The 27,147-nt window shown below is 41.2% G+C and overlaps 1 protein-coding gene across 1 annotated transcript in view; it reads left to right on the forward strand.

The window, feature by feature from the left end:
• The first annotated feature begins 6,670 nt into the window (after window positions 1-6,670).
• The window catches only part of MAP1B (microtubule associated protein 1B), a 68,296-nt gene continuing 47,819 nt past the window's right edge, over window positions 6,671-27,147 (forward strand). The window contains exons 1-2 of the mRNA XM_057406106.1: window positions 6,671-7,044; window positions 11,792-11,893. Coding sequence (XP_057262089.1) covers window positions 6,705-7,044; window positions 11,792-11,893 — 442 coding nt within the window. The 5' untranslated portion in view covers window positions 6,671-6,704. The remainder of the gene's footprint in view (window positions 7,045-11,791; window positions 11,894-27,147) is intronic.

Here is a 27,147-nt window from a genome sequence, read left to right on the forward strand (position 1 = left end):
AAATTAAATTAAAACCATAACAAGTTGTTCGCTCAGTCTTAAAACCCTGGAGGCCATTGATGAGTGCTGTCAGTATTTGTTACCTTCCATAATTGCCCAGAGGAGGAATGAAAGCTTTTGCAGGGATCTTGAGAGTCAGGGAATGCCAGAGGTCCTAACTGTATGCACAGATGACCACTGCTGCAAGAAAGTATTCTGCTTGTCTGAGGGGATGAAGCGACTTTTTTGGCCAATGCCTACCTTGAATTACTCTTTGATTTTGCAGGGTTCCAGAATCAACTCTCTTCCTCTTTTTTTCCCCAGCTGGTGAATTCCCATCCCACACCTAGGACACTGATTCTTCTGCGGAGAGCACAAAGGAGAAGAACTCACCAGGTTTAATGTTTGTTTCAATTCTTGACATGATGCAACATCTGGCAAACAGGATACTTGAAAAAAATCAGGACAATTCTGAGGGATAAATCATGGCAGAACCTTGTCTTTCCCATGTCATGGTGCCAGCTCCACAAGGACTCTTGAGGAACTGCTGTGGTGGGACTAATAGGGATTCTAATTAGTGTAAGGCAAACACTGTATACGAGAATGCACAGTGATGGTGATCTCTGCCCCCTCCTGAACCAAGGGCCCTTTGGCAAAATGCTCAGTTTGATGCTTTCCCTGGGCAGCCCTGCTACCTGGACTCCACTTGGGCCATCCACTGAATTCTGCATTGTGAGCCTTAGTCAGCACATCCCAACCTATTGCAAAACACTGATGACTAGGGATGACTTATTAGAGAGCAGATAAAGCACAAAGAAAGAAAAGATCACAGAAGAAACATCCTTAAATCATCTTTAGTTTGTATCACCCTATAGGACTGCATGGAGCAAACAGATAAAGAATAATCAAAAAACAAAGGGAAGGGAAAAAAAAGAAAAAAAAAAAAAGAGCCATAATGATGCTGCAAAATTGTACCAATAGTAATAGTGCTATTAAGCCACAAAAGAAAGTGCATGAAGGTGGAAAGGAAGCTGATGGTCAGTCTTGTAGGTGCTCTTAATGAAAAAATGTCATGTTTTGAGAGACATGTAAAATGAACATTTCTACTGTTTATTCTGTAAGAGTATCAAGTTTGATACAAATGTAGGAGTTTTTGGTGTAGTCGAAATTCTTAAAGAACTGGACTATTGTGTCAGTAAGACTAAACAGTACATCAGTAGAAGGACTAAAGCCTCTTCAAGTCAATACCAGAGTCACAAATTACTCTTACAGGAACAGGCCACATTTAATTTTAACTTACTTTAAATATTTAGGTGAAATCCATGGTCTCTGAAAAAGAACTAGAATGAAAGGCCCCATCAAGACCCTTGCAGGAATGTAGTTTGCATGCACAAAAAAAAACCTGGCAAGGCTAAAAAAGGAGGCATTACCCTGATCACAGCTATGAAATCTGTGAAATTGCCATGGCCTTGAAGAGCTGGGCTGTTCCCACTGCAGAACCATGGTCTGCTTGACCTCTGCAATAGGGAGATCCAGGAGCTTCCCATGTTCAGAAGCCTGTCAGTGCACTGTATGAAATAATGCTTGCCTGGACTTTTTGCTTCCTATTATCTATGAAGTAGCAACATGCCTTTTCTACTGTAGTGTACTCAAGAGAACATGAGAATGGACCATTGTAAAATAATAATCAGGTTTAAATTCTACAGAACTGGTAGTTTTAGGCAACTTCTGCCAAGTATTTTAAGGCATGTCTTAAAGCTAGATAAGAATATCACATAGAGTATCTACTTGCTGTTCTGTTCCCAGAAGCAGCTTTAAATGATTCAGCCTGGGGGGGAAACAAAAACAGATGCTCTTTGCTTTAGAGCATCTCCATGTGCTTTTGCCATCAGAGTGGGTAGGAAGGAGCAGTGTGTGACTGACAGCACATCAATATTTTTCTCCTCTATGCTTGCAGCGAGTTATGGGACTAACACCTGACATATAAGACAGCTGCTTGTCTTCCAGTGGGGCTGTGGACAGGGTGTACTGCCTGGGCAGGCAGGTTTCAGGCAGCCTGCGAACTGAACATAGGTGTTACAACAGCCAACTCCCAGCTTCCAGCTGCCCCCCAAATTAGTGTATATATAGTAATTCAAAACCTGTGGCTTGACTTGCACTCCTCTTAAGTCAAGAGGGAGCTCTAAAAGAGGTTTGAAAGGAAATGTATTAAGCCTCTGGACTGCAGGGCTCCTCAGGTTGGTGTGCTAGTAGTAGTAGTTCTGTATGTTCCAGTCTTTCCACAAGAATTAAAAACTTGCAAAACTCACCTCCTGAAAACAAAAGTACATGACATTATCAACAGATCATTCTTGTATCTCTTGTTCAGAGGGGGTTCAAACTGTTCAAAGAAAGCTCAAAACTACTGCCTGATGACAATTCATAGAATCATAGAATAGTTAGGGTTGGAAAGGACCCTAAGATCATCTAGTTCCAATCCACCTGCCATGGACAGGGACACCTCACACTAAACCATGTCACTCAAGATTCCTTCCAACCTGGTCTTGAACACTGCCAGGGATGGAGCATTCACAGCTTCCTTGGGAAATCTGTTCCAGGTAGAATCATAAAATTCACATTGTCTTACCATTATTTTTGCTGCTGCTCTTTCAACTATACTTGCGGTTTTGCAGTAAAATGTGTGTCATTGTTTTTGATGTTTTTACTGTCATTTATTGCTGAATTTCAAGGGTCATTCTAATTAGCAAACAGGGTCTAATTACTTGACACTGCTTTATTATCTCTCCAACAGTGGAGAAGCAATCATTTTATTTTTATGCAAAACTATGTGTTTTTTCATAGCAAAGTTTATTCAAAATTATTAATTTCTGATTTTCTTTTTCTAATAGTCAAGAGGAAATGCTTTTTCTTTTCATTTCTCACTGAAACTAAATAAAGTCTTTTTCCTATTTTTACGTCTAACTTCTTCTGCCACTGAACAGATAGAGGAAAATTATTTTGATAAAAAATAATTAACTTTTTCCACTTGGAGCTAATACAAAATGTTACTTGATGTTATTTTTCTCACTTCAAGAGAGAAAGCTGAAAGTGAGAGAAAATGTTACTTTTAAAAGCAATAGTGTTGCTTTCCTCACCTTTTTTTTTTTTTTTAACTCCCCCTTTTCTATGGGAACTGAGCACAGCTCTTGGCAACCTACTTTAGGGGGCCCTGCTTGATCAGGGTGACTAGGATAGATGACCTTCAGAGGTCCCTTCCAACCTGATTCTGAGATTCTGTCACCTCCGGTATTGGCTGGCATAGCTTCATCTCCAAAATACATTAGGCCTTAACTGCCTTTTCTTATGAAAACCTACCCTCTAGGAACTTGCTTAATGACACATTGTGCAGTCCTCAGATAGGTGTTTCTCTCAGTGAAGACAGTCTTCTAAGCCACCCCACTTTCAGTAAGGTTCTTAACTAATTAATGCACATGGATATGTGACATTTGTCCTTGGATGAAGGGGTCAGCCTAAGGGTTTGTGCATAAATTAAACCTCATTTAAAACCTGAAGAGAGGAGTTGGGTATACCCTGAATATTAGTGGGTAACAAGTAGCATACGCCACCAAGAAGATTGTTCTAGTTTTAGACTTCAAGCACTTAATTTAAAACTGCCTGTTTACTCTAAAAAATTCCAGCTCTGCCAGAAAAATACAGCTTTGCATGTAATGTTCAGCTGTTTTCAGTTCAGGAACACCAATTTGATATTGGACAGTATGTCCAAAAGGAACAAAACCAAAGCGAAGCAAACAAAAGCCAGGCACCAGTGGGTATCAATCATTGTCTCTTTAAAAGAGCAATCCATATTCCACAGTCCACTTGAGTTTTGGTGTTTCTTCTGTTGAAGTGGCTTATCTGTGTGATGTGGCTGCAGCTAGGAAGCTGGTATCGCTTTTGAACAGTAAGAGTCACATGGCACTGAGTCAGCTTTGTACAGTACATGTCCATATTTTGCTCAGCAGTGCATCTGTTGGTATGCTCCATATTACAGCATATAAATGGGTTTCCAGATAGGGAAGGATGATGACAAACAAAACTACCTGACTGCAATACTGAAAGGGCAAGTCACAGCACAAACACTGACCACAGAGCTGGGAACCTGCAGCTTCCTTAGAGACATCCAGGAGGTTAAAGCATCTTTTCTTGTCTAATTTCTATCTCAGATGAAGTGGCATATGCTTGTGAGCAGGTAAGTGCAGAGGCCTACATCCCTTGAAGGGTTCAGCACAAGACCATTTTCTTCCAAAAGCAGCCTCATGTCCTTAGGGTTTGAATGACACATCTCCCATCACAAGACAGTTTGACTGTAAAAATTCACCTTTTATCATATCATGTTCTAGCTGCATATTACTTTACATCACAATATAAAATAGAGGACTTCCTAGGCAGGCTATTTCAAACATACCTGTATCACCTACCTGTATGTAAGAATCTTCTTTGTTGATAAAACTCATTCTCTTCACCTCTTTTCACATTCACAGACATTTTTCCAGCAATGTGTATCTTGTATTTTTCTTAAATAAAGTGCTAAAAAGCAAATATAAGGGTTTTTTTGTGTGTTTTTTTCTTCTTTTCTTTTTTTTTTTTTTTTACTGTTGTGTATGTCTCAGAGTAGTGCATTTAACCTGAAGTGTTTGTGAGGCAAGTAGTTGTTTTACCTTCATGTCCAGGAACCGGTCTGTTCTGCAGCTAGTTAGCAAGTCCCTTTGGCAAGCCCCTTCCATGCTCCAGAGACCAGCTGCTCTTGTTGGTGACTAAAAAAAAAGGCATATCCCAAAGCTACATATTGCACTGATTGAAGCCAAAAGCTGGCTTTCTCCAGTGGATACCATGTGGCAAGTCTTGAAATTATGTATAATTTGAATACATATTATATATGTATTATAATACATATATATATATATATACATATTAAATATGTATATATATACATATAAATATTAGGGTGGGGGTCATATAGGACATGGCCACAGGGGTTGGACATTATTTCTAGGTAGGCACATATACTACCCATGCAAACTGCCAGGATCAGCAAGGAAACACCAAATTCACAGTTGGGCTCAGATGAACAGGGGTACCCAAAAAGCAACACTATGAATACCTTGTGAACTTTGGAAGAACTGCTGCTAGCTCTTCTGCACCCATGCCATTGCATTTGTTTCATCAGCAGTGACAGCTCTAGTGAAGAACAAGCACCATTGCTCTTTATCACCGCGTCATCTCAGCCACCCAACGTGGCTATAAAAACGCTTGCCTGCACCCAACCTTCAGACTAAGGGCAGCTCAGAAAAACATTCTACTTTGAATGCAACATCCAAACACACCATGACATATTAGCCAAGGCTCTCAGTGTTTTTATTTGCATTTATGCAGAGGAACTGTTCATATTAAAAACACTAGGTGCTATAGGCTGATGAAACATTATGGACGAGCACCTACAACAATGACATTTCAATCTTTGTGGGTGCCTCCAGGCAAGTGAGACAGATAGCAGTAGTGACAACCTGAAATGCATGTTAATTAGAATGAATCCAGTATGTCCTAGAACAAAGTACATATGCTAAGAAACAGGACTGATGTATTGGTTCATCCAGGCAAGCACTCTGTGTTTCTGAGCAGCCAGCAGTGAATTTGTGCAGTCAGTACTGGAAGGAGCTGCACACAAAGGAAGTGTCTTCTCAGTCAGGGACAGAGGTTATCTTAAAAAACAGGCTATAAAAGTTTATATCCTTCCCTAGGTCACAGTGAGATTTCTCCCACATCCCTTCAGCCATACAAATAAGAGGCTTAGTGTAAACTAGTGCCTTGCTTCTGTCAGTAAAGTGAGAGGAACATCTCAGGCTGATTGATCTGACTGCTCTATCCCATTTTGGAGAGGATAAAACAGGAAATAATTTGAGTTTAACTCTAGAGTGTGTCTCAGTGATTATTGGGAAGCAAATGTCTAACTTTTAAGTGGTGAGGAATGAAACTTTTGTTTTCGTAATTGCAGGTGCTTTCCAATACCATTGCTGCCTGGAGTTGCTTGAGCCTGGTCAAAATTAGTCCTTTGAACTCCCGGAGCTTTAAGAGTATGGGTTTCAGCAGCTTGTCCACAACCTGTGCTTTTGTGCCCTAAGTCATACAAGCATGGGCCTTGAACATGTGCAGAAAGGCTATGTTTGAAGCATCTTAGTAAGTTAACTGCATTCAAATATAAAAAGGTAGCAAGAATATTTGGGAGGAGGGGGGGGAAGGGAGGCAAAATATGGCTCAACTATGCTACAGTTCGATGCAGGAGAGAGGACCCCCAGACTTGGCCAGTGGAACTGCTTTTTCACCCGTCGACGCCAGCGGTGCAGCTGCAGCCTCTATGCCGGCTTTCCCGGACGAGCCCCCCAGGTTTGGCAGGGCATCACCTGCGGCTCCTCGGGGCTGGGACTGCGGGAGGGCGCAGGGAGCCGAGGCAGCAGAGCCAGACACTGCGGTGATCAGCCCGGCAGGGTGACGCCCGGGAGGTGGCGAGAGCAAAGGACGAGGTATAGTCTAGGGGCGCGGGTCCTGTCCCAGCCGGGCACCCCGGGGCATCCCCTCGGGGCGTTGTTCGTCCCCCGCGTCCTTCCTGCTTCCGGGGGCCGCCGCGGGCAGGATTTGCCGCAGATGACATCAGCTATGGATGCTGGAAAGGCGGCGGCGGCGGCGCGGGGATGCGCCGGCTCCCCCCCCTTCCTCCTCCTCCTCGCCAGGTCCCTGCCCTGCACCGTCTCCGTATAAAAGCGCCGCCGCCTCCCCACCCACCCTCACTCGTTCCCTGCCGCCTGCGGAGCCGCCTTCTCCTCTCAGCGCCCCGGAGCCGCGGGGCGGAGGCGATGGCCACCGTAGTGGTGGAAGTGGACTCGGAGCCCTCCTGCAGCATACCCAACCCCACCTCTCCCTCGCCCAGCCTCTCTCACCGCTTCCTCGACAGCAAGTTCTACCTGCTGGTGGTCATCGGAGAGCTGGTGACCGAGGAGCACCTGCGGCGGGCTATCGCCAACATCGACCGAGGTGAGGCGGCTGGGAGCGGTCACGCCGCAGGCAGCGCCGCGGCACCCCTCCTGCCAGCGCTTCCCCCTCCTTGGTCGCGCCCGGGGTTCGCCCCACACCCCGCCGACCCCCGCAGGGCACGGACACGCCAGTCGCCAAGCCGTGGTCTCCGGCTCTTTATTCCCCGGGGTTCCGCCGCAGAACCCTTCTCTCCCAGCTCCATCCTTCCCCGGTGGGGTGCGGATGCTGCGGAGAACGGCCTCGGGCAGGGCCCGGCCCCGCTCCGCTGCCGCCCTCGCGGGGACCCGCACTGGGCTGGTAGCAGCAACCCCCAAGCCATTGTCAGGTGGAGGGGCCGGGGCGGGAGCCCGCTGCCGCCGCCGATCCCGTCTGCCCGGAGTCGCGGGAGGGTGGGCGTGGCGCGGTCCGCACTGCGGTCCCTATGGCAGCCCGGAGCGGACAAAGGGCGGCGAGCGCGGCTGGGGATGGGATGCATGGGGCTGGGACGGGCTGGGCTGGGCTGGGCTGGGCTAGGGGCTGCTGCTGCTGTCCGCAATCCCGGTCCCCCGCCGCCAAACGAGACCGGCGGCGTTAGGGGCGTTTTCCATCTCGGCGGCAAAGGCTGCCCGAGCGAGAGCGCGGCCGCGCCTTTGTGTCCAACTTTGGGCGGCGAGAATTCTCTTGGCTGGAGGATTTTGCAGGATCCGAGCTTTATAAAAGCGTACATACATTTCAATAAAGAAAAACCATATGGGTAACACGGCGAACACCTGAGTGCTCAGCCTCTTTATTGTCCGGTTACCGGATACTTTGACTCGCTGTTCATTTGTCCTTTTCTTAAGACGGCAATACGGGAAGAATATGGCAAGTGAAAAGACAGTTTTATAAGTTCTCAGTGTGGTTTCTAATACAATAGATTGCGGTGTGCATGCGGGGGGGAGGGGGTGGGGTGGGGTGGGGGTGGTGGAAGCCCCGTTGCAGTACTCAGTGGTATGAAGCACAAAGAAAATTATTGCCAGACCCTACAGTCTGTTAAACCCAATTGGTACCTGATTTTGTATAATATATTTTGTTCTGGGCTGGCGAAAACGAAGATTTCAGAAACCTGCCATTGTTAGAGGGAGGAAGAGACCCTGTAACCAAGAACTGCTATCAGCCTTGTCATGTAGGTGTGGTTCAGCAGTCCAGCTAGGACTTCGTTTGTCTCTATTGTTGCTTTCTCAAGCATTGTTGCTTTTGTTTGCTATTTGTCTTGATTCTTTTTCATGACTTTTTGTGGTAAAGGGCTTCTTCATCACAGCTGACCAGCTTCACTGTGACCTGTTCATCTTTATTGCTACCATTGTCTCCTAGGAAGAATTACTGAGGCAGATGCTTTGTCATTCAGAGCTTCTTCAGCATTGCACTTTCGAATTCTATCTAATTTTCAGTTGTGCCAGAAGTGAATTGACTGCGTTTTCATAAAATTATTAAAAATTATAAAGCAAATGGATAAAACTTCTGTCCTCAAGACAGAAGTCATTCTTCCTCTGAAGAAATGCTCTTCAGTCTCTTCTTGAAGCTTCTATTATACAGTTGTTGCTGCATAGCTCTGTTGCTGCTACCTCCTGCCACTAAGCATCTTATAGTTTTAGATGTTCGGAGGAAACGCTCTGGTCTTTTTAGTCATCTTTTTGGACTAGAAGTCACTTTGCTCCTCCTAGTGTCAGAAGATCTAATTGAGATTTTGCCTGCTAGGAAAAAAAAAAACCCTTGATCAGATTTTGAGGTACATTGTTCTGGATGAGTACACTTGGAGTCTGAAGCTCAGTCTGTGAGCCAAATAGGGTCTCAACTAACCTCTCTTTCTTTGGAAGCTCTAGTGCTCTAGTTTGGAAGAAAATGCTTCTTTCAGCCGTTGTTCCCCACAGAGACTTAAATGCATTTTGGGTTCTAGATAACTCTGCCTCACTGTCTTCTCTGGTACATTTCCTGAGTACCTTCACTGGAAATTGTGGATTCATGCGCCAAACTGCAGAGCAACGTGTCAAAGAAAACATCTGCTGATAATACATCAGTGGCGTGATGCTACACAACCTGCTGGAATGCAGAGTCATCTCTTAATAGATAATGAAGAGGGAATGGTGTGGCAAGATGCATTTTCAGTAATTACGTTTGGGTTGTGACTTTGCTAAGGAGGCAGTCCTCCGACCCACCATTCACCAAAAAAAGAAGGGAGAAGTGAAGAGAAGCCTTCAAGAGTTTTCCACTAACATGGCAGATGCTACTGGGTGTGCCCTGACTGCTGTCTGATTAGTCCTATGCCTAGTGGCATTACACTCCTAAGACTGCAGAATGAAAGCAATAGCTCCAGTTCAGCAATGCTTCCGTAGTTACGTCCATGCTGTTAATGATCTACATGATTGGATTGACCTTGGATTTTGGTTCCAGATTTACGCCTGTTCTACCCAAACCTGATTTGATTATATAATGTATATAATACATTATGCTCTTTTATAATATACATACATAATCTTTGCATCTAGACTGCTGAATCATGCAGCTGCAGATTTGGGATATTCTATCCAAATCCCAGTTTCAGCTTCTAGGACTACTTTGTGCCTGGAGTGTCTAGGCTTTTTTTTTCCCTACTATTTTGTGTCCTGTATTTTGGACATCACCTCGCTCAGCAGTCTGTACTATTCCTTCTCCAAATCTTATCCCTACAGCAAATTTGGATTCCTGACAAAAGCAGCTAAAGATGGTGGACATGCTGCTATAATTAGCAGCATTGCTGAATCATAGTTCCTGTTGCTTAACTGACCTCCAGAAGGCTTTGTAGTCTCCCTGCACAAGCTTGCTGTCAGAGGCTAGTGAGCTGTCTGTCTTTGAGCTTCTTGAAGTTCAGCACTCATTCATTCAATGTATTTCAGCTTCAGGATTGATGGTGGTTTACTCGTCACAGTTCTCATATGCACTATACATGTGTGGTATTATATCATCTTTACCTTCTTGCTCTCAAATATTCCAACACCTGGAAAACATTAAAGCCTGCTGAGCTTTATTTGTCTGCCGAAACTGCGCCCCAGAAATGCACCATATGGCCAAGATGTTTTGGAGAAATGAAAATAAGGAGACTTACAGAAAAGACTTGCAGCTTATGCCTCAGAACAATGATGCATCAGTCAGGAAGTGGAGGTGGCTGGTTATGGCTCAGATATTTTTCTCTTGAGTGGTTATGAAACAGGCAATACTGTATTTCCAAATTTATTTAAAGCTACAAATGGCAGTTACTAAATAACTGGTAGCATATTTCAGTAGTAATCATGTTTCTAACTGGACTGGGATGCTGACAACAAAAAGACCTGGATGAATTCTTCCTGAAGAGGCTTCAGGCTCTTGAAACATAGATGTTCATACTTGCATGGAGAACCTACCCAGAGCTCCAATGGCACTGCAGAGCTGGTTTCTCTGCACTTGCTCCTCCTCATCCTTCTACCCTACAACATGGCTTCAGCCATTGAGAGCCTTGACATTTCTGCTGCCTTGAAAGAGAATGCATCAAGGCAGACAGTGTTGACAGTAGCATTCACAGCCTGAAATCCTGGCAAAGGCACCAGCAGGAGTGACAGTGCTAGCCTCGTGGTGAGGGAATGGCCACACATCTCTTCAAGTGTCTCCTCACCAACCCTCGAAGTGATTTAACTCAGCAATTTCATGCAAAGGCATAGTCAGGTGTGTGGGGAGGGGCTACCAGAAACTCCTTCACCCGCAGTCACTTCTGTGTTTGCCAGCTTATTTGTGTAAGTCTAATGATATTCCTTTAGGGAAAAATGTAATGTTGGTGTTCAAAATTACAGCAGTGCCTGGACTCACCTGTACTGCAACTGCCTGCTCACTATTTTTCAAAACTGGGCTTTTCAGAGCAATTTCAAAACAAGAAAATTATTGAAAGTGTTAAGCATGTTCTTTTGTTTTGTTTGGGGAGGTTGTGTGGGTTGGTTTTGGTTTGTTGGTTGTTTTTCTTTTGTCATAAAAGTCTTGTGGAAAGAATAATAAATTTGTCTTTTGACTGCAAAGTTGGTTTTTTGTTTTTTTGTTTTTTTTTCTCTAGTCAGATTTCAATCCGCTTTTGATCATGCGTCAAGTATTTAACTTTCTAAATAGCTGGGGGGGAACAGAGAATAGAGATGTTCTGTATAGTTTTTAAAAGAAAAAAGATCAAGCGTAGCATTTTTAAGTCTCAAAACCAGAATTGTGATACTTCATAAATAAAAGATTACTTAAATTTTAATTTAAAATACTGGATGCTTCAAAGCTTTCAAATGAGGAAGTCAGCAATTTAATACTTTGCATTTAAATATTAATTTGCAATGTTCTAGGTGATGCTTTTTTTTTTTTTCAGAGGAACAAGTACAGTGGTCCTGCAATATGACTTAAGTGTCCTTCAAGTGGTCCACTCTTTCAGTTTTGTAAATCAGTTTTGTGTATTGCTATTTTAAAGTGAAGTCAGGGACATCATGCGGCTACTAGGATGTGGCACGAACAGTCCTAAACATGGGGCCATGAAGATCATCACCCACTGGAAGGTGGATTCCTCTTGCTTGTGACTGATTCCTGTGCAGAGTGCTACTTCTGAGCACTCAGCACTTTCCAAAAAATAGCTATGAGCCTTGAAAGGGAGAGAAGCTGATTTTGCAATTTAAAAATATGCAAATAACATGAATGCAAATGGAGAATCACTCAGTTAAAACTCCAAAAACAGTGTGCGTTGTATTTTGAATTTTAGGAATCCGATCATGGGACACAAACTTGGTTGAATGCAACTTGGACCAAGAACTGAAACTTTTTGTGTCTCGCCATTCAGCTCGATTCTCTCCTGAAGTTCGAGGTGAGTTTTTAGGAAGTGTTTGACAAATGTTAGTGGGTTTTGGTTTTGTTTTGTTTTGGTTTTTGTTTTGTTTGTTTGGTTTCTTTCTTTTTTGTGACTATTGAATTAATAAATATTTTGGAGTTGTATGGCCCACTTTCATTTGGGAGAAGCTGAGGGGTGGAGGGCCTACCGTGACTCACAGGAACATTCTCTGGCTTGTAGGAGGAAATGAGAAATTTACGGGGCTCATAAGACTAATTTTCTTTTGCTGCTTTTTCTTGAAGCCTATCTTTCCTTTAGAGGATTCATACAATAAAGCAAAACAAAAAAATAAAATCCGATTTTGTGAAGTGTAAAATTCTGTGTTCTGGTTGCATGGGAATCAAGTGTTTGGTAAGTTTTCTAACACCTCATTACTTTAACACAAATGTTGAGTGAGCATAGGTGGAATGGATCACAGTTTTCACGTAAAAACTTATAACCTTCTCAAAGGAGGAGAGGTTGTTTTCATTGAAATCATTGTGGCCATGTGCATATTACTAGTACAACCTAGCACTGATGAGCACTAGATGGTCCTGAAGATAGTACTTAACTGCGATGAAAAGGGGTATGAAATGCTGTATTATGCTACTCTGTCACATTCCTGGGGTCAGTTATTGTACACTGTTGATAATGAGATCCTGATGTTTCCCTAGCATGACAGCATTGACCTAATGGTTTTGAGTATGTCTTGTGTACAAAATGTCTTGTGTAACTAATTCTTCCTCTTTCAGCATAGGTTATAGCAGTTTTTGCCTTATCTTCCCATATCTTTAGAGAGTAAAACATTGCCAGAGGTAAGAAAAAAAACCAAAAAACTCTACAGTTCTCCTGTTTTGAAAACTAACAGAACCAATATAACAATACACAGTGTGAAGTGATTTAGTTAAGGGATGTAGCTCCTGATAGACATGGAAGTGAACTCAGGCCTTGTATACATATTTTTCATTTCAGTTGACATGTCATGAAGTCAATTCAACTTCTCAATGACATTAGTTGCTTTGTTTTACAGAGAAGGTAGATAATGATAAGTCAAATAAGCAGAATATATCTGTAAGGAAAGCAAGATGCAATGCATTCCATTTTTAACATGTATGTGTTTTACTTAAACTTCACGGAGTAAAAAGATCCTGAGTGTCTCCTTTAGCAAAAATATTCCAGCATGTCTTGTTTAGATGATACATCCTAACACCATTACTTGAATTAAAATAAAACATACTCAGCTTTCCTATGGTAAATAAAATAAGATTATGAATCCCTTTTTTCAACAGAATGACTATAGAATCCTCCAGGATTTTTTCTCTAGGAATTGTATTTTGGTTTGATTTTTTTTTTCTTGTTTGTCTAGACTTGCCTGTTTAGTCATTGTGTTGAATTACAGCTTAATTGCATGAGACTGGGATTCATCAACATCTCTGTGACAAGCAATAATGAATGTGTTTTTCACCACTGCTCAATCTTCAAACAATAAACTGCCAACATCCATGTTGAAAAATCATTAAGGGAGCCTGAAACTTGGATAAAGGGAAGATCAGGAAAAAAGCTATCCCTCTTGACCGATTTCTTGTCTAAAATTCTGTGGGGAAGCCCAACGGCACCTCCAGAAGCCCACTGCCCAGATCAGAGGATCATCTATTTTAGTTTTTTCTTGTGGTTCTCTGGTGCTGAATCTGCATGAGCTCCCTTGATCATCTCTAATGTTTGACAGGGAGAAGGGGGTTTTGATGCCATTAATAAAACCTCAGAATGTTTGACTTCTGTTACAACACCCAAATGTTGAATATTTAAGCAGTGAAATAGTCAATGTTTGTACAAAAGAAATGATTGTGAGTAAGTATTCTCTTACAGTCCCAAACTCAGAAATTCTGCAGCATTTAGGTAACTAGGGGACTTTTTGTCCAAGGAAAATATTCATCCAAGGTGATGGGGGATGTAATTAAACAGCCTTTTTCCCAGTCCTTTGAGAATGAACTCTTTGTGCAACTTACAAAGGTAGAGACAGTTTGCTCTTGAAGAAGGCTTAGAGTCATCTAGTATGTCTGCTGAGCTCCTCGTATAGTTAGGTCTGACTGCTGACTGAAGCCTGTTTGATAATGATGTTTAATTATGGTAATTGCAGTGCTGGCTCAGTACATGCTTGTATGCTTCTCAGAGTAGCTCAAGGATATGCACAACAGCAAAGTGAAGAGTAGGATGATTTCTCAAAGAGGAAGCCTGGAGGAAGTGGGACCAAGCCTGTCCCCATGCCATGTGCCTGCAGTGTCAAAAGAGAAGCATGAGAGAATATCTGTCAAAGCATTTATGTTTTTTTCAGTTGAGGAATTTAAGGTGTAGTCCTTCTCCCTGTGTAGTGAAAAACAGTGTACATATTGATACTACAGGGAGCATCCCAGCATTCTTTTTGTGCTCTTTTTAAGGGAATGGATTGTCACAGTGGTGTTTATGCATCTTATATTCAGCTGCTGGGCAACTTAGGGACGACTTGTAATTCCTGAAAAATAAGATTCAGAATGTTCTTTTCTGTTACCTTGTAAAGCAGCTGAGTTAGCAGACTCTTTAATAATACCACATTTTGCGGAAAAGTTGGGTGCTGGTGAAAAAAAATGAGTAACAGAGCTTATTAGCTGGTTGCCACGACAACTAGCAACATGACTTAAAATGGGTACTCCAGTGCTTGCCTCTGTTCTCTGCCATGTACTGATAACTTCCATCTTATGTTAATATCACAAGGATAAACATTCAAACAATGAGTTGTAACATGTGCATGGTGAAAATAAACTGTGTGTTGGATGGAGAGGCAGAGCAAGTGGAGACTTGGGAAGAGCTCTGTTGAAATTGCAGCTGTATCTGAAGCTGCAGCTGTACCTACCAATCTTTTGTTAATTAAAGTTTCAGCTGCATAAAGCAGCTTCATAAAAGACCAAGTAAATGGGTTTTGGGGTAGAGGAGGGTGAAACCATTGAGGGCCTTTCTGCAAGACACCTGCTGTTTTGTCCTTCAGCTTCCTCCTGAGCCCACTTGACTGTTGCATTGGTGTGTATTCAAGCCCTTGCCTAGACTAAATCTACTTTATTTAAGTAGCTGTTTGGTAGTTAATCACCCCTAACCTTTAAGAGATACCTCCTAAACAACGCACCGTGACTACTTTGTCCTGTTCTGATGAAGAACATGTATCTGTTGAAGACACGTTTCCTATTTGAGCAGTACCAGGAGATCTCCTGTTGCCCTAAGTCAGCAGTTGGTGACTGTACTGTTTTGAGTCCTTCTTTACCTGTGCCCAAGACTTTATTTCCTCCAGCCTGCCTGTGGCCAGGGGAGACCTTGGCAAAATGCAAAACATGTTTGGTGTCCCCTCGGCAGCCGCCTACATCTGCAGCAGCAGTTGACTTACTTACTTCGGGCTTCCTAAAGAAGGTCTTTGTTCTCTGAAATGGTCATGACCCCCAAAAAGCCTTAACAGTTTTCATTCTGGAAGTTCCCATTTCAAAATTAGTGTTTAGAACTGTTAGTATCCTGTGGGGAATTTTTGGATCTGGGAATTCTGGTCGTTAAGGCTCACTCAAGATCCAAACCCAGTTAATATCACACCTAGTAGTTTGCAATGTGAGCTTGTGGAGTTGCTGATAAAACCCTAAAGGGCATGGATTTACTGCTGTCCTACTGGAAACCAGTTCATCAAAATCTGTGAAGTAAGACGGCATATCTTTTTGAGCAAAATCTATCAGTTAAAAATGAAAGAAAAAGATCCAAGAAGTCAAGACTGTATTTCTCAACTGGTGTCAGAGCACCATCATTAACTGCCTTGGAGTTCAATTCACATAAAATCCTAAGTAGTCTGGTATATGCATTTAGGGACATCCTATAAATGTAATTCTTCAGCTATTAGAGACTATGATAGTTGAAATAGCTATTGAGAGGAGTCATTTTAGCTTGCTGGAGAAGTTAATTTTAGTTGGCTACCAGCCTTGTTTTTTGTCTTGAAGTATTCATGCTTTGGAAGAAAGAAAATGGAGTCAGAATAGGACTTGAACAGGGAATTGAGCTGACTCAGGCTGCTGCGACAGTGAATGGTATCCCTGCAGGGTGCTGCTGCCATCAGTTCAGGGCTGCAGTCTTGGGGCTGCCCAGCAGAGCAAGGCTGGGGATCTCCCATGTCCTTGCAGGCAACAATTGGCTTGGGGGCACACACCCAGCTCTCATCCACTTGCCAGCTTTTTCTGTGGGATATATTAGGATTTTGGTGGCTCAGGAAAGAGTTACAGTGCAACAGCCTACATGTTCGGATACAAGAATTGTCAAAGCTTTCCTTTCTTAGTACTAATCAAAATTCCAGAGATGGGCTAATAAGTGACTTTTTCTTCAGTGAATAAATTGTTGCGCTTATGTGACAATCATTCTGGCACTGACTTCCATTTCTGCTTTTTTAGGAGTGATCGCGAAGAAAATTAGCATGAATTTACATTGCTGCCAAAACACCAGTACCTGCTAATGCTAAGATGTTAGCATGAATCAGCAAAATGACTGAGAGGTTATTTTTAAATGCCTTGCATCACAAGTACATACAATAACTTAAGTGGCCTTAGAATAGCCCCTGTTTTATGAGAACAAGCTTTTGGCCTGTGTGGGGCAGCTACCAGAGGTATGGGATTAAGTTTGCTGTGAATAATTATAGAATTTCAACTCTGTTATGAAATTTGAATCCCCATTCCTCTTTAATTCAGCATACATAATGGTATATTCCCAAGGTTATTTTGTTAAAGGTTACTTAACAAAACCTTATGGAATTATAATTCTTAATTTGTCTCTTATGATACTTCAGTCTTTCTTTCCTAATATTTTGTCTGTGTAGGACATTTGAAACTGAAGACTTAAACAATATTTGCCCATTACTATTTACGAATGACTTAACTCTCATCTCTTCCATCATGGATTTATAATAAATGTGTAACCGGAACATCATTGCCACTTTTTCATCTACTTTCTGGTTGTAATCGACAACCTTTTTCTCAGATGTCAGTTTTTCTTAACTTTGCCAAGACTTATTTTTTTTCAATTGCCTGGAATTTCTGCTACTTTTCAAGATTGATCAGGGAAGGACTGGAGTTCCCTGGTTCACTGTAGGTGTGAGGAAACTGGTGTCATGAAAAGTGTCCCAGATGCATGGGACAGACAAAACAGGGTAGTTAAAAATTAAAACGGAGAAGAAGGAAGCCTTGCTTTCACCTTTTTATGGTTAAGTCATTTTTTGCTGGCACCATCATTGAACTGGGAAATATATATGGGATGAAGTCTGACAGAACCTTGAGAAGTGAGCCCAACTAAAGCAGGCTTGCTTCTGATCTTGGGGCTTTGAAACATTCAGTGCACATTCTGGCATGGTTATTATGGCCATCCAGCATGGTTTCTGAACCTCAGGCTGTGCCTTTGGTCTTCCAAAACCTGCATGGAGTTTAGGCAAGCTGAAAAAAAATTAATAAAGAATTATTTTCTATGTGACCAGTGCTTTAAGTAGATGTAGTAGGCAATGCATTCAAGAGTATCTCTGGATAGGATTTAATGCTTGTCGCAAGCTAATGATTTAATGGCATTACTCATAATCGTTTGTCTAACACTACTGAATTTTTAAAACTTATCATCACTAGCTGCAAAACTCAGATTCTAAAAGTTCATTAGAATTGGAGGATTTAAATATTTTTCAATACTAATTAGGTTTTTATACATTTAATGTTTCCTAGCAACCTCATAAATTTTAATCTTCCTGACCACTTCTTTAATAATTGTATTACAGAATACTATTCTTTTTACATTTCAATCCACTATATATGAACAAGCTTGAAATGGTGTACTTTTGGTTGTTTGGTTTTGGTGTCTTTTGTTTTTTTTTTTATTGGGTCCTGCAACTTGAATTGCTGGATCAAGTGAAAAACATAGCACCTTTCAACATAACACATGGAAGACATGGAAGTCATCAAAAAGAAATCCAAATGGAGATGGTGTATTATTTAAGTGATTGATTCTAAAAATAAAGGTGGACCCCTTTGATCATAACACTGTCTCAACTGCATAAATAGTTTGGCTGCAGCAATCATATTCCTGAACTGTCTCTAGTGGGAATAGTTGCTCTGCACCTAACAACCCTCTATACCTATTAAAGCCTATAATTACAAACAGAATTACAATTTCTCTCTAGCTTTGGTGGGATAATGTCATTGTATGTCAAGTAGGGGATTATCATGTGGAGGAAGACTTTGCCAGCATTCTCATTCTGAGTTGAATAGCAGGATCTGATAGTATTAATTTGTTAGGAGGAGCTGTTGAGTGGGGGAAACCCACTTACTGGGCTATGGTAATGGGTGTTGTCCTCCACAATCAGTTCTAGAGAGTAATCACAGGAAGGAGAAGACAGAAAGCATTCAGATTTCCTTAAACAGTATAGGCTTACTATTGAGTCCATTGAATGGTATGATGCCATTGTACATTAGAGGCATACTTACATAAAAAGGCACAGTTTTGACTTCTGGATTGTCTCGGGGCCTGTGCGCTCCCTTTGTGATTAAATTGGTTTAAACTGAAAGCAAATTCCAGGCCAAGGAATCATTTTTTTTGCAGAGAATCTGGAAGAGACTTAACGATTTACTGTATTTTAGATGTCTTCTACTCTTTTTTTTGTTTCACAGACAGTGTTAGATGTTTGCAGAGTTGATGCCAATCTAACTATCAGCCCGCTCTTAACTTGAGTGTTTTTCCCTGAAAATGTTGGAGGCATCTTGGAATCTATGAAACTAACTGTCCTCCTGTGCTTTTTGGGTTCTGAGAATCTAATGAGTTTTCAACACAATGCCTGCTGCTTTCCAGGGGGGTGGTAGATAGTGTTCCAAGTTCAGCCCAGGGCAATGTTCAGGTCCTGGCTTAGTAGCAGTTTTTCTCTTCTTGTCTTGTAGTCACAAACAAACAGGGATGACTTTAAGAGAAGGGGCCACTTTGAAAGCTTTTTTTCAGTGTTGGAAGTGAAAGAGTTGTGGTGCAAGGCAGCTCTATGTAGAGCTATCTACCAGCTCCAGGTGAGCTGGTACCCCTACCCATGACAGTGCAGCCCCATGCAGGTGCAGTTCCAGACTTCACTCCCTGGGAGCAGAATGATCTCATCAGTGATGGGCCTCTTAAAAGATCATCATGAGATCTCCTCGTATCAGTATTTAGCTTCACCACAGCTCTGAGCTGGCAGACTCTACTGCCATGTTTCAGAGACAGCTTTGGTATGTCTGCAAGGGAGTTTTTGCATGTACAAAGCGTACAGGCTTTAATCTGTGACAATGATGTCCAAGACTATTTTTTCCCATTTTCCTGATTTATCTTTTTGTTTCTTTAGCTTATTTTAAACATTGTGTCCTCCTCCCCTCTGCTTCCCTAAAATGAGTGCAATGCTGAGACTTGATATTAGCAGATGTTTTCAAGACTACAGAGAAGCCTTTGCTCATCCTAGATTACACATACTTTTTTCTTCCTTTCCGCAGTGATGATCCTCCTGCAGACTTCCTATATGTCACAGTAAGCCGCGGTAGTTAAGTGGTAAAACGTGAATGGCATCTTGCCAGTACTGGCACTTCCAGGCTTGCTGCCTTTCTTGGAGCCACACCACAGCAAACAATAAGGGAATGTGTACTTTTTTGAGAGACAAGTTCAGAAAAAGCTGTGGTCAGAGAGAGCTCAGCTCAGAAATGTTTTGTAGTTCACCCTTTATATAGTTCTGGCTTCCCCTGCTGTTAAATATGCTGGAGGCTACTTCTGGCAATTCCAGCTTTTCTGTTGTTCTTCCTTTTGAGCAGATTGCTGTCTCTTTGTCAGTGATTGTTACCTTAACCTAGGCGATGATTAAATTAGATTTAAACCAAAGGCCTTGCTGAACCCCACCAAAAGTTACTCCTTGTACTATTGCATGTCTGTGACTTATTTCAAAGGTGGCACACTCCCAGAGAATATTAAGTCCATGTTAGACCTACTGTTTTTTGTTGGATAATCTGGGTAACCTAGACTAACCAATGATGTTGGCTGTGTGGACTGGACACAATAAAAAATCTTATCAATAATCATTGGGGGAAAAAAAAGATGTTTTCAAACCAGCAGAGATGTAGCCTATCCGGATCTGCCTTGCCACAGTTCTATGACAACAGTTACTGATTTGTAAGTGGAGTTAACGGGACAGATCATTTCCACTGAGACGATCAAATTTGCAATCAAATCAGAAACTGGCTGTGTAAAGCTTGGAAACATGGTTCCTATAGCTGACGGCACAGTAACAAACAGATTCACTGCTGAGTTTGATGCTTTTTCAGATTTCAGGCTCAAAGGTTTAGACTCTGAATATTCCCACCAAACCTTTGAAAAACTCTTGAGAATCATTTTTGAGATCCTGTAAAATAAGAGGAACCATAGGAAAGTGCAAACAATCTCAGTGTTGCGGCTCTATTCATGTTTTCTCATTATCTCTAATGTCTTTTAATTTGTTACTACTACCAAACATTATCCTTTTCCAGTACAAAATTAAGCTATAATAATATACCTCAGGTTCAAAACTCATTTCCTTCAAAGTTTCTACATAAATTTCAGCATAATGTCATGCAGTTACACATACTTGGTTTAAAAAACACTTTGAAATGAGCAATCAAAAAAGAAAAAAACCCCACCAAAACCCAAACAAACCCCAAACAAACTAACATTTTTGTTTTCTTACCCTTTCCCTTTTTTGTAAGTCGTCTGCCATAGAGTTATGCTCCCTCGTGCTTTTTTACCAGTAGATGGCATTCTTAATGCCCATACTCATACTATGCAGTAACTGAGCACATGCAAACTTCTGTACTGTTTTTAGGTCGTAGTAGTTAATGTGAGACATATGTTTTCTATTTTGCTCTGACAACTTGCTCGGAGTTTAAATTTCAGAAAATTCAGCTCTGTTGACTGTGGAGGATGAAGGAAGACGCTCATTTACAACTGTAAATGCACTTATCAAACTTCAAATCTTATAGTCAACAAAGGAAAAGCAAAGCATAGCTCATACAGGTGTGAAGTCTCTCAGTTAGAAGACCACAGATAGTGATCATTTATGAAAATGCTTAACTTCACATTAACTCTGCAGAGCCAGCAGGGGGAAAAGCAAGACCCCTATATATGCAGCTATGTTTGTGCATAAATTAACACATGGTGTAGATACAGCTGAGGAAATCAGCCTTACAGATTATGTATTCAGATCTGCATTTTCAGGATATCTCTAACAGACCTGAGCTTCCCCTCTTTTGAAGCTGCAATATAACCACACGAAGAAGTACAGCAGTGCCTCCTCTCCCATGTTGAATTTAGAGCACAGGTTGGAATAAAAGACCTGAGATATATGCAAGTAGACTCCAATTTGCTTATCAGGTTTAATGTATCTCACATGGTTTTCCCTGTCTCAGTCTAAGCTATACCTGTCTGTTAGGAATATAGGCACTGTAGAACACACTGAATCAAGAGACCTGGAGTTTAGTCCTTAACTTTTCCCCTCAAATACATGAAGGCTGACTGTAGCAGTCACACTTAGATGCTGTGGACAGTCTTTGATACAGATTATTCAGTTGCAGGGATGTAATGACATTGGTTTTTGTTGTGGGTTTGTTTTTTTTTTTCTCTTGCTTCAGTTTCCCTTTGGGGACTGCTCTGCAAAGTGTGCCAGTAGGGAGCCTAGCATCAGTGATTTATGCAGTGTGATCTTCATTAGAATTCAAAATGAGGCTACCAACTCTTTTCAAATAAGCTGCCAGCCAGATGTTAGAAAGTAATTACTACAGGGATCACTCAACTTGATTTGAAAATAACACCAAAGATGAAAAGCTGAGATTAGCCATTCACCAATTTGTGTAACTCCTTCAGATCTGAGTTGTGTTTAAAAAAACCACATGTGACCACCATTTTATGAAGCTGAATATCCGCACGTCTCTGTGGACAAAATACTTTTGATATACGCAAACACTGGTAAATGGACATTCAAATAATTTTCAGCTGACTTGACTGTGGGCAAAGTACTAGGGCTCTAAAGGCTGCTGAGAGCAGCTCTCTTTTGCCACTTACGTAAAAAAACCCAATGCAAACAACAACCGAAACCTCTCAAATAACAAAAAACGTAGCCAGGAATTTATCTTTAATTGTGATTGCTGCATCACTTTGACAAATTTGCTTTTAACATGTGTAAATTATGAGTAATATTACTGAAAACAGAAGGGTCCCACCAGATCTACCCTGTTATGTGTTAGGGCAGCACTGGACTGCTGTTGAAGAATTGCAATTTGTAGATCCCATTTATAAAGAGTTGGAGGGAAGTGTTTGTGGGGAATTGGATTCTACATAAAATTAAATGCAGCATTGCTGGGTTGCTGTGGCACCACTTGAAATAAAACCCAGCAATTCTCTTCTACGGCTTCCTTGTGAGCTGGGTGGTGCTGGCATTGGTAATCAATCAGCTGACTTCCATTAGACCTAGACATCTGTAGGAAGCTGAGTGCTTCTGCAAATCTTAAGCCAAGCTGGTGAAATATTGTCAGCCATCTCTAACAAAGCTCCATGTCAAGTGAGACTGAAAAGCTTCTAAGTGCAGCCGCGTGTCTGCGGAAATGTGTGCTTTCTAATTACTAAAACGTTCTTGCTGGTCCTAAATCCAGGATGCTTACAGCGTAAAAGTTAAAATACTATGGGGAGGTGAAGTAAATGACATTTTGATTACCCTTCTTAGTGACTGACACAACCTTCAAACCCTGGGGAAGAGAAGTGGCAAGGAGGAGTCTTTTGCCTGCTGTCACCTCTGCTGTGCCATCCCCTCCTCTGTACCATGCTTATCTCATGGCTGAGGGTTAATTAGAAGACTTTGAGGCTGAAGTTATGGAAGAGAATATAAATTGCGTCTGTATGGAGTATGATCTGGTGGAGTTCATTAGCATGCAGGTGGAGTTTGTGTGCTTCCCAGCCTCTTTTCCCAGAGCTTGTGACTTCCAGGCACTTCCACACTCCAGCAGATCTGTTGTGCCTTATGGGGCTAGCCTGCATTTTCATATTAGCACAGTTTAATTAGGCAAGGAGAGATTGCTGTGTCTCCAGAATGATCTACAGATACGATAGATTAGTATTTATTACGAAGATTCTTTCAAATAAATGTCTGCTCTGTTAGACAGGTTTGCTCATTCAAAGGCCCTAGAGTCATTTAAGAAACAATTAAATCCTCTCTGGTGTGAAGAAGAATACTAAAAAGGATTAATGCTGACAGACTGTGCACTCTCTCTAGTTTCAGCTGTGTTCCTATGCCTTGCTGTTCTCCTCTGATACGTAGGTTTGATAAAGGGAGCTGAGTTCAGGGCCAGCTGCCCATCCCTTGCAGCAGTGTAGAGTGTAAGAGAGGACATAAAAAGCACCAAGGCATTGGCTAAAAATGATCAAGCCTAGCAGAAATATGCAACTGTGAGGAATGTACAGACATTATGCTAGGAAGAAATTTGGAGAGCTTAATTCCATAATATTTATCCTGGTTATCCAAATTTGATGTGAAAGATGAGTATGACGCAGTTTAGCCTTCTAAATGCTCATGTAACTAGCCAGATTTACAGTGGCCATCCAGGAAATGCCACATAATGAGCTTGCGTGGTCAGGTCATTGTTGATCTTATTTTTTCCTGATTTCTCCTCCTCCCCCCTCAAATTAATTTTAGTGTTCTGTGCAAGGGTAGCAGTTTTTCCCTAGGGAGCATGTTGGAAAAATATGCAAGATCTGCTCAGTTGTGAGGATTTGCAAAGGACCTGTATAGAAAACAAACATTTCTCTAAGTTTTATGTAATTTGTATTTATTTACATGGTTGAATTTGCTACTCATGTTATTGCATATATATGACTATGTAATATATGTTTAAAATACTATATATTATAAATATTCCTATTTTTTTAATTTTAATTTTTCAGGTTTATGTCTTATGAACTACACAGTAATGTAACTTTGTAGAATCATAGAATCGTAGAAATATAGAACCAGCTAAGCTGGAAAAGACCTTTCAGATCATCAAAGTCCAATCTCTACCCCAGGAGTGCCAAGACCACCACTAAACCATGTCACTGAGGGCCTCATCTGCACATTTTCTCAACACTTCCTGGGATGGTGATTCCACCACTTCCCTGGGCTGCCTGTTCCAATGCCTGAGCACCCTCTCTGTGAAGAAAGTTTTCCTAATATCCAATGTAAACCTCCCCTGGCACAGCTTGAGGCTGTTACCTCTTGTCCTAGCACTTGTTACTTGGAAGAGTAGACCAACCCCCACCTCAATAGAGCCTCCTTTCAGGTAGTTATAGAGAGTGATAAGGTTCCCCCTGAGCCTTCTTTTCTCCAGACTAAACACCCCAGTTCCCTCAGCTGCTCCTCATCACTCTTGTGCTCCAGACCCTTTGCCAGCTTTGTTGCCCTTCTCTGGACCCACTAAGTGTAGCCATCTCAAAAAAATGCAGTAAGGACCACAACTACCAAATTCTCAAACTGACAAATACATCTGATTTGACTAGTTCAGCATAAATGAATCTCCCCTTTCTTAGCTGGAGTTTTCAAATGTAAACTGAATTTGTAGCAAAAAGAAGTGTTGTATCTGTCATTTATTGAAATCCGTCAGAATTTTGCTCTTGATCTCAGTGAAGGCAGGTCAACCCCAACGTTATTTATTTGTTCAAACATTTATTAAATATTTTTTTTATTTGTATATTTGTTGTTATTATTTATGCTGTTCTCAACAGGCATGCAGTTTTTTCTTAATTTAAGAAAGAATACTTGGGCATTTACGCAACTTAGAACTATCATCAGGTAGGTCAGTTGCTAACATCTAGTAAGAGTTCTCCTCTCAGTGTAACTCCCTCAGAAAATTAAGTGTGCCGGACTTACCATGGTTCATATGGGAAAAAAAAATGAAATCATGCAACTCTGTCTGTCATGCAAGACAGTGGGGGCTTCCAATGGAACCTAATGGCAACCTTTACATTTCTTCAAAAAGAGAAAATACTGAAACTCACAGAATTTCTCTTCCCCCAAAAGAGAAAATAAATTAAATAGTTATTTTAATCTTTGGGGAGATGCAGCTATATTGGTTTCATGTTCCTTAAGCATTACCCTGCTTTTTTGGGTGTTTTGTTTTTTTTTAAATACTGATGATGAACCTAAAAGTGTACTTGAGTTGTGTTCATTTAATACTGGGTGGGTTAAATGTCTCACTAATACTGACACTTTGTCATTCTAATGAAGTACAGTTCATGAGTGTCTGTACTTACACAGCCTGTGTGCTTAGTGTGATACACTAAAAGGAGTGTATCACATCTGAAATAGCATTTTCTTCATTGCATAGTCTAATTTTACCTGACATTCTGCCAAAGAGGGCACAAGCTTTCTGCAGGAAGCCACAGAGTATCTATGGTCTCATTTAGACAGAATTAAGTTATTATAAATCTGTTTCTAATTATGTTAATTAAATATTACATCATGTAGATCGACCTGCTGTAATCTTAGATATTTCTTTTATTGTTTTAGTAATTTGCTGTATTTGTTATGCATGAAAAATGCTTTTGATAACCCATGTTGATCATACTTGCTAATGAACCAATGCCTACCATTATTGCACTTAAGGATATACTTCAGAACATCCAGTGTTAGAGGGCTGATAATGAGCACAACAGCTGAAGACACTGATTAATTTAATCAGGGTTATTTTGCCTGCTGCCAAAGTATAGGAGGATAGATGCTACCAGTGGAAAATGTTGGAGCATTTAACCTGCAGCTATGTATTTAGGGAAAAAAGTCAATTCAGCCAGCCTGTTTCAGAAACATTGATAATGCAAAATGTTTTCTTCATTATAAAGACAGTAGTTATTTACTACCTTGTTCAGATCAATTTATTATGAAGCAGCATGACACTTTGTACTCTGAATCATAATATTGCTCAAAGGTATTCGCATGAAACTTGCTTATTTAATTTTCACTGGATTACTCTTCTCATTTAAACAACAACAATAATGTAAAGTATAGAGCTCCTACAGCTTGCAAGGGTTTTTTTGCAATATTCTCAACCTAATTTTGAGATTAACCTTTTAAAATGCAGGTTCAGATTTCAAGGATCAATTTTTTTTTTACTTCTTTTTTTCCTTTATGTGGAAAGCTGAATCTTTGTTACTATTTCTCTTAGTTCAGCCAAAACAGTATGCTTATCAGCAAAGGGTACAGGCCATTTTTTATGGCAAAATTTCTCTCAACCCATCTGATTGAGAGAAAATGGATAATAAGCACAACTTGCGCTAGGTCAGTGATTTCCATTGTCAAAAGAAAGAGGCCCAGCACAACACTTAAATTTATGTGGTTGGAACCCAGATGCATAAAAGCCGTACTTTGTCATTGAGATAGATATTGTTAATGGAATTGCCTGTGTGAGTGTTGTCTGACAGATGATTAATAGATCAGCACTAGCACAGCTTCTCGAAGGCTGCAGATACTGTCGTCTAAGTGACAGGAGGAGCGATCAGTTAGTGGCAGCAGCTCCCAGGGGAGGAACAATAGGGACTGAGGAATATATCAAGGAATATATCAAGGGAAACATCACAGAGAGACTGCAAGGCTTTTTGTCACCTTCTATGAAGTCTCTGGATGTGCCTCATGGCTATAAAAGAATAAAATGGCAGAAATATACTGTTGTATCTTTCACTAATACTTGGGCTAAAAGAATGGCTTCGAATTCCTTTAGATTTGCTTATGTCCAGTTTTCCAATATTTTCCTGTCAAACCACCATCAATATTTTTCTTTTTTTTTTTGGTGACTGCTGCTAGCAGAAACCCTGAAGAGAGAGACAGATTTTTTGCTCTCTTTTCTGCCCTTTAGTGTGCTCTTTCCAGCACATCCCTTCTCCCTACCAGTCACTTCCCCATGGGGCATGAGCTGTGGTCTGCTCAGACCTCTTGTGATACCTGGTCATAACTTTTGCCAGGCTCAAGCAGTTAATGAGAATGGCCAATTACCTAAGATAGGGTTGGTCAGACACTCCTCAGTTTTCACAGCTGCCAGCTGGTTTCTTGATCTCTCAGTGATATATACAGATCAAAGAAGCCAAAGTTGACACAGGCTTTAAAATAAGAGCCAAGTTTGCCCACTACTTTTCTGCATTTCTGATTTAACATCGTCCAGGTAAGACTGCAAGAAAAG

The sequence above is a fragment of the Pezoporus wallicus genome, unplaced genomic scaffold (genome assembly GCF_028554395.1).
Source record: "Pezoporus wallicus isolate ANWC-B61680 ecotype Strahan unplaced genomic scaffold, APGP_CSIRO_Pwel_v1 contig_7506, whole genome shotgun sequence".
NCBI lineage: Eukaryota > Metazoa > Chordata > Aves > Psittaciformes > Psittacidae > Pezoporus > Pezoporus wallicus.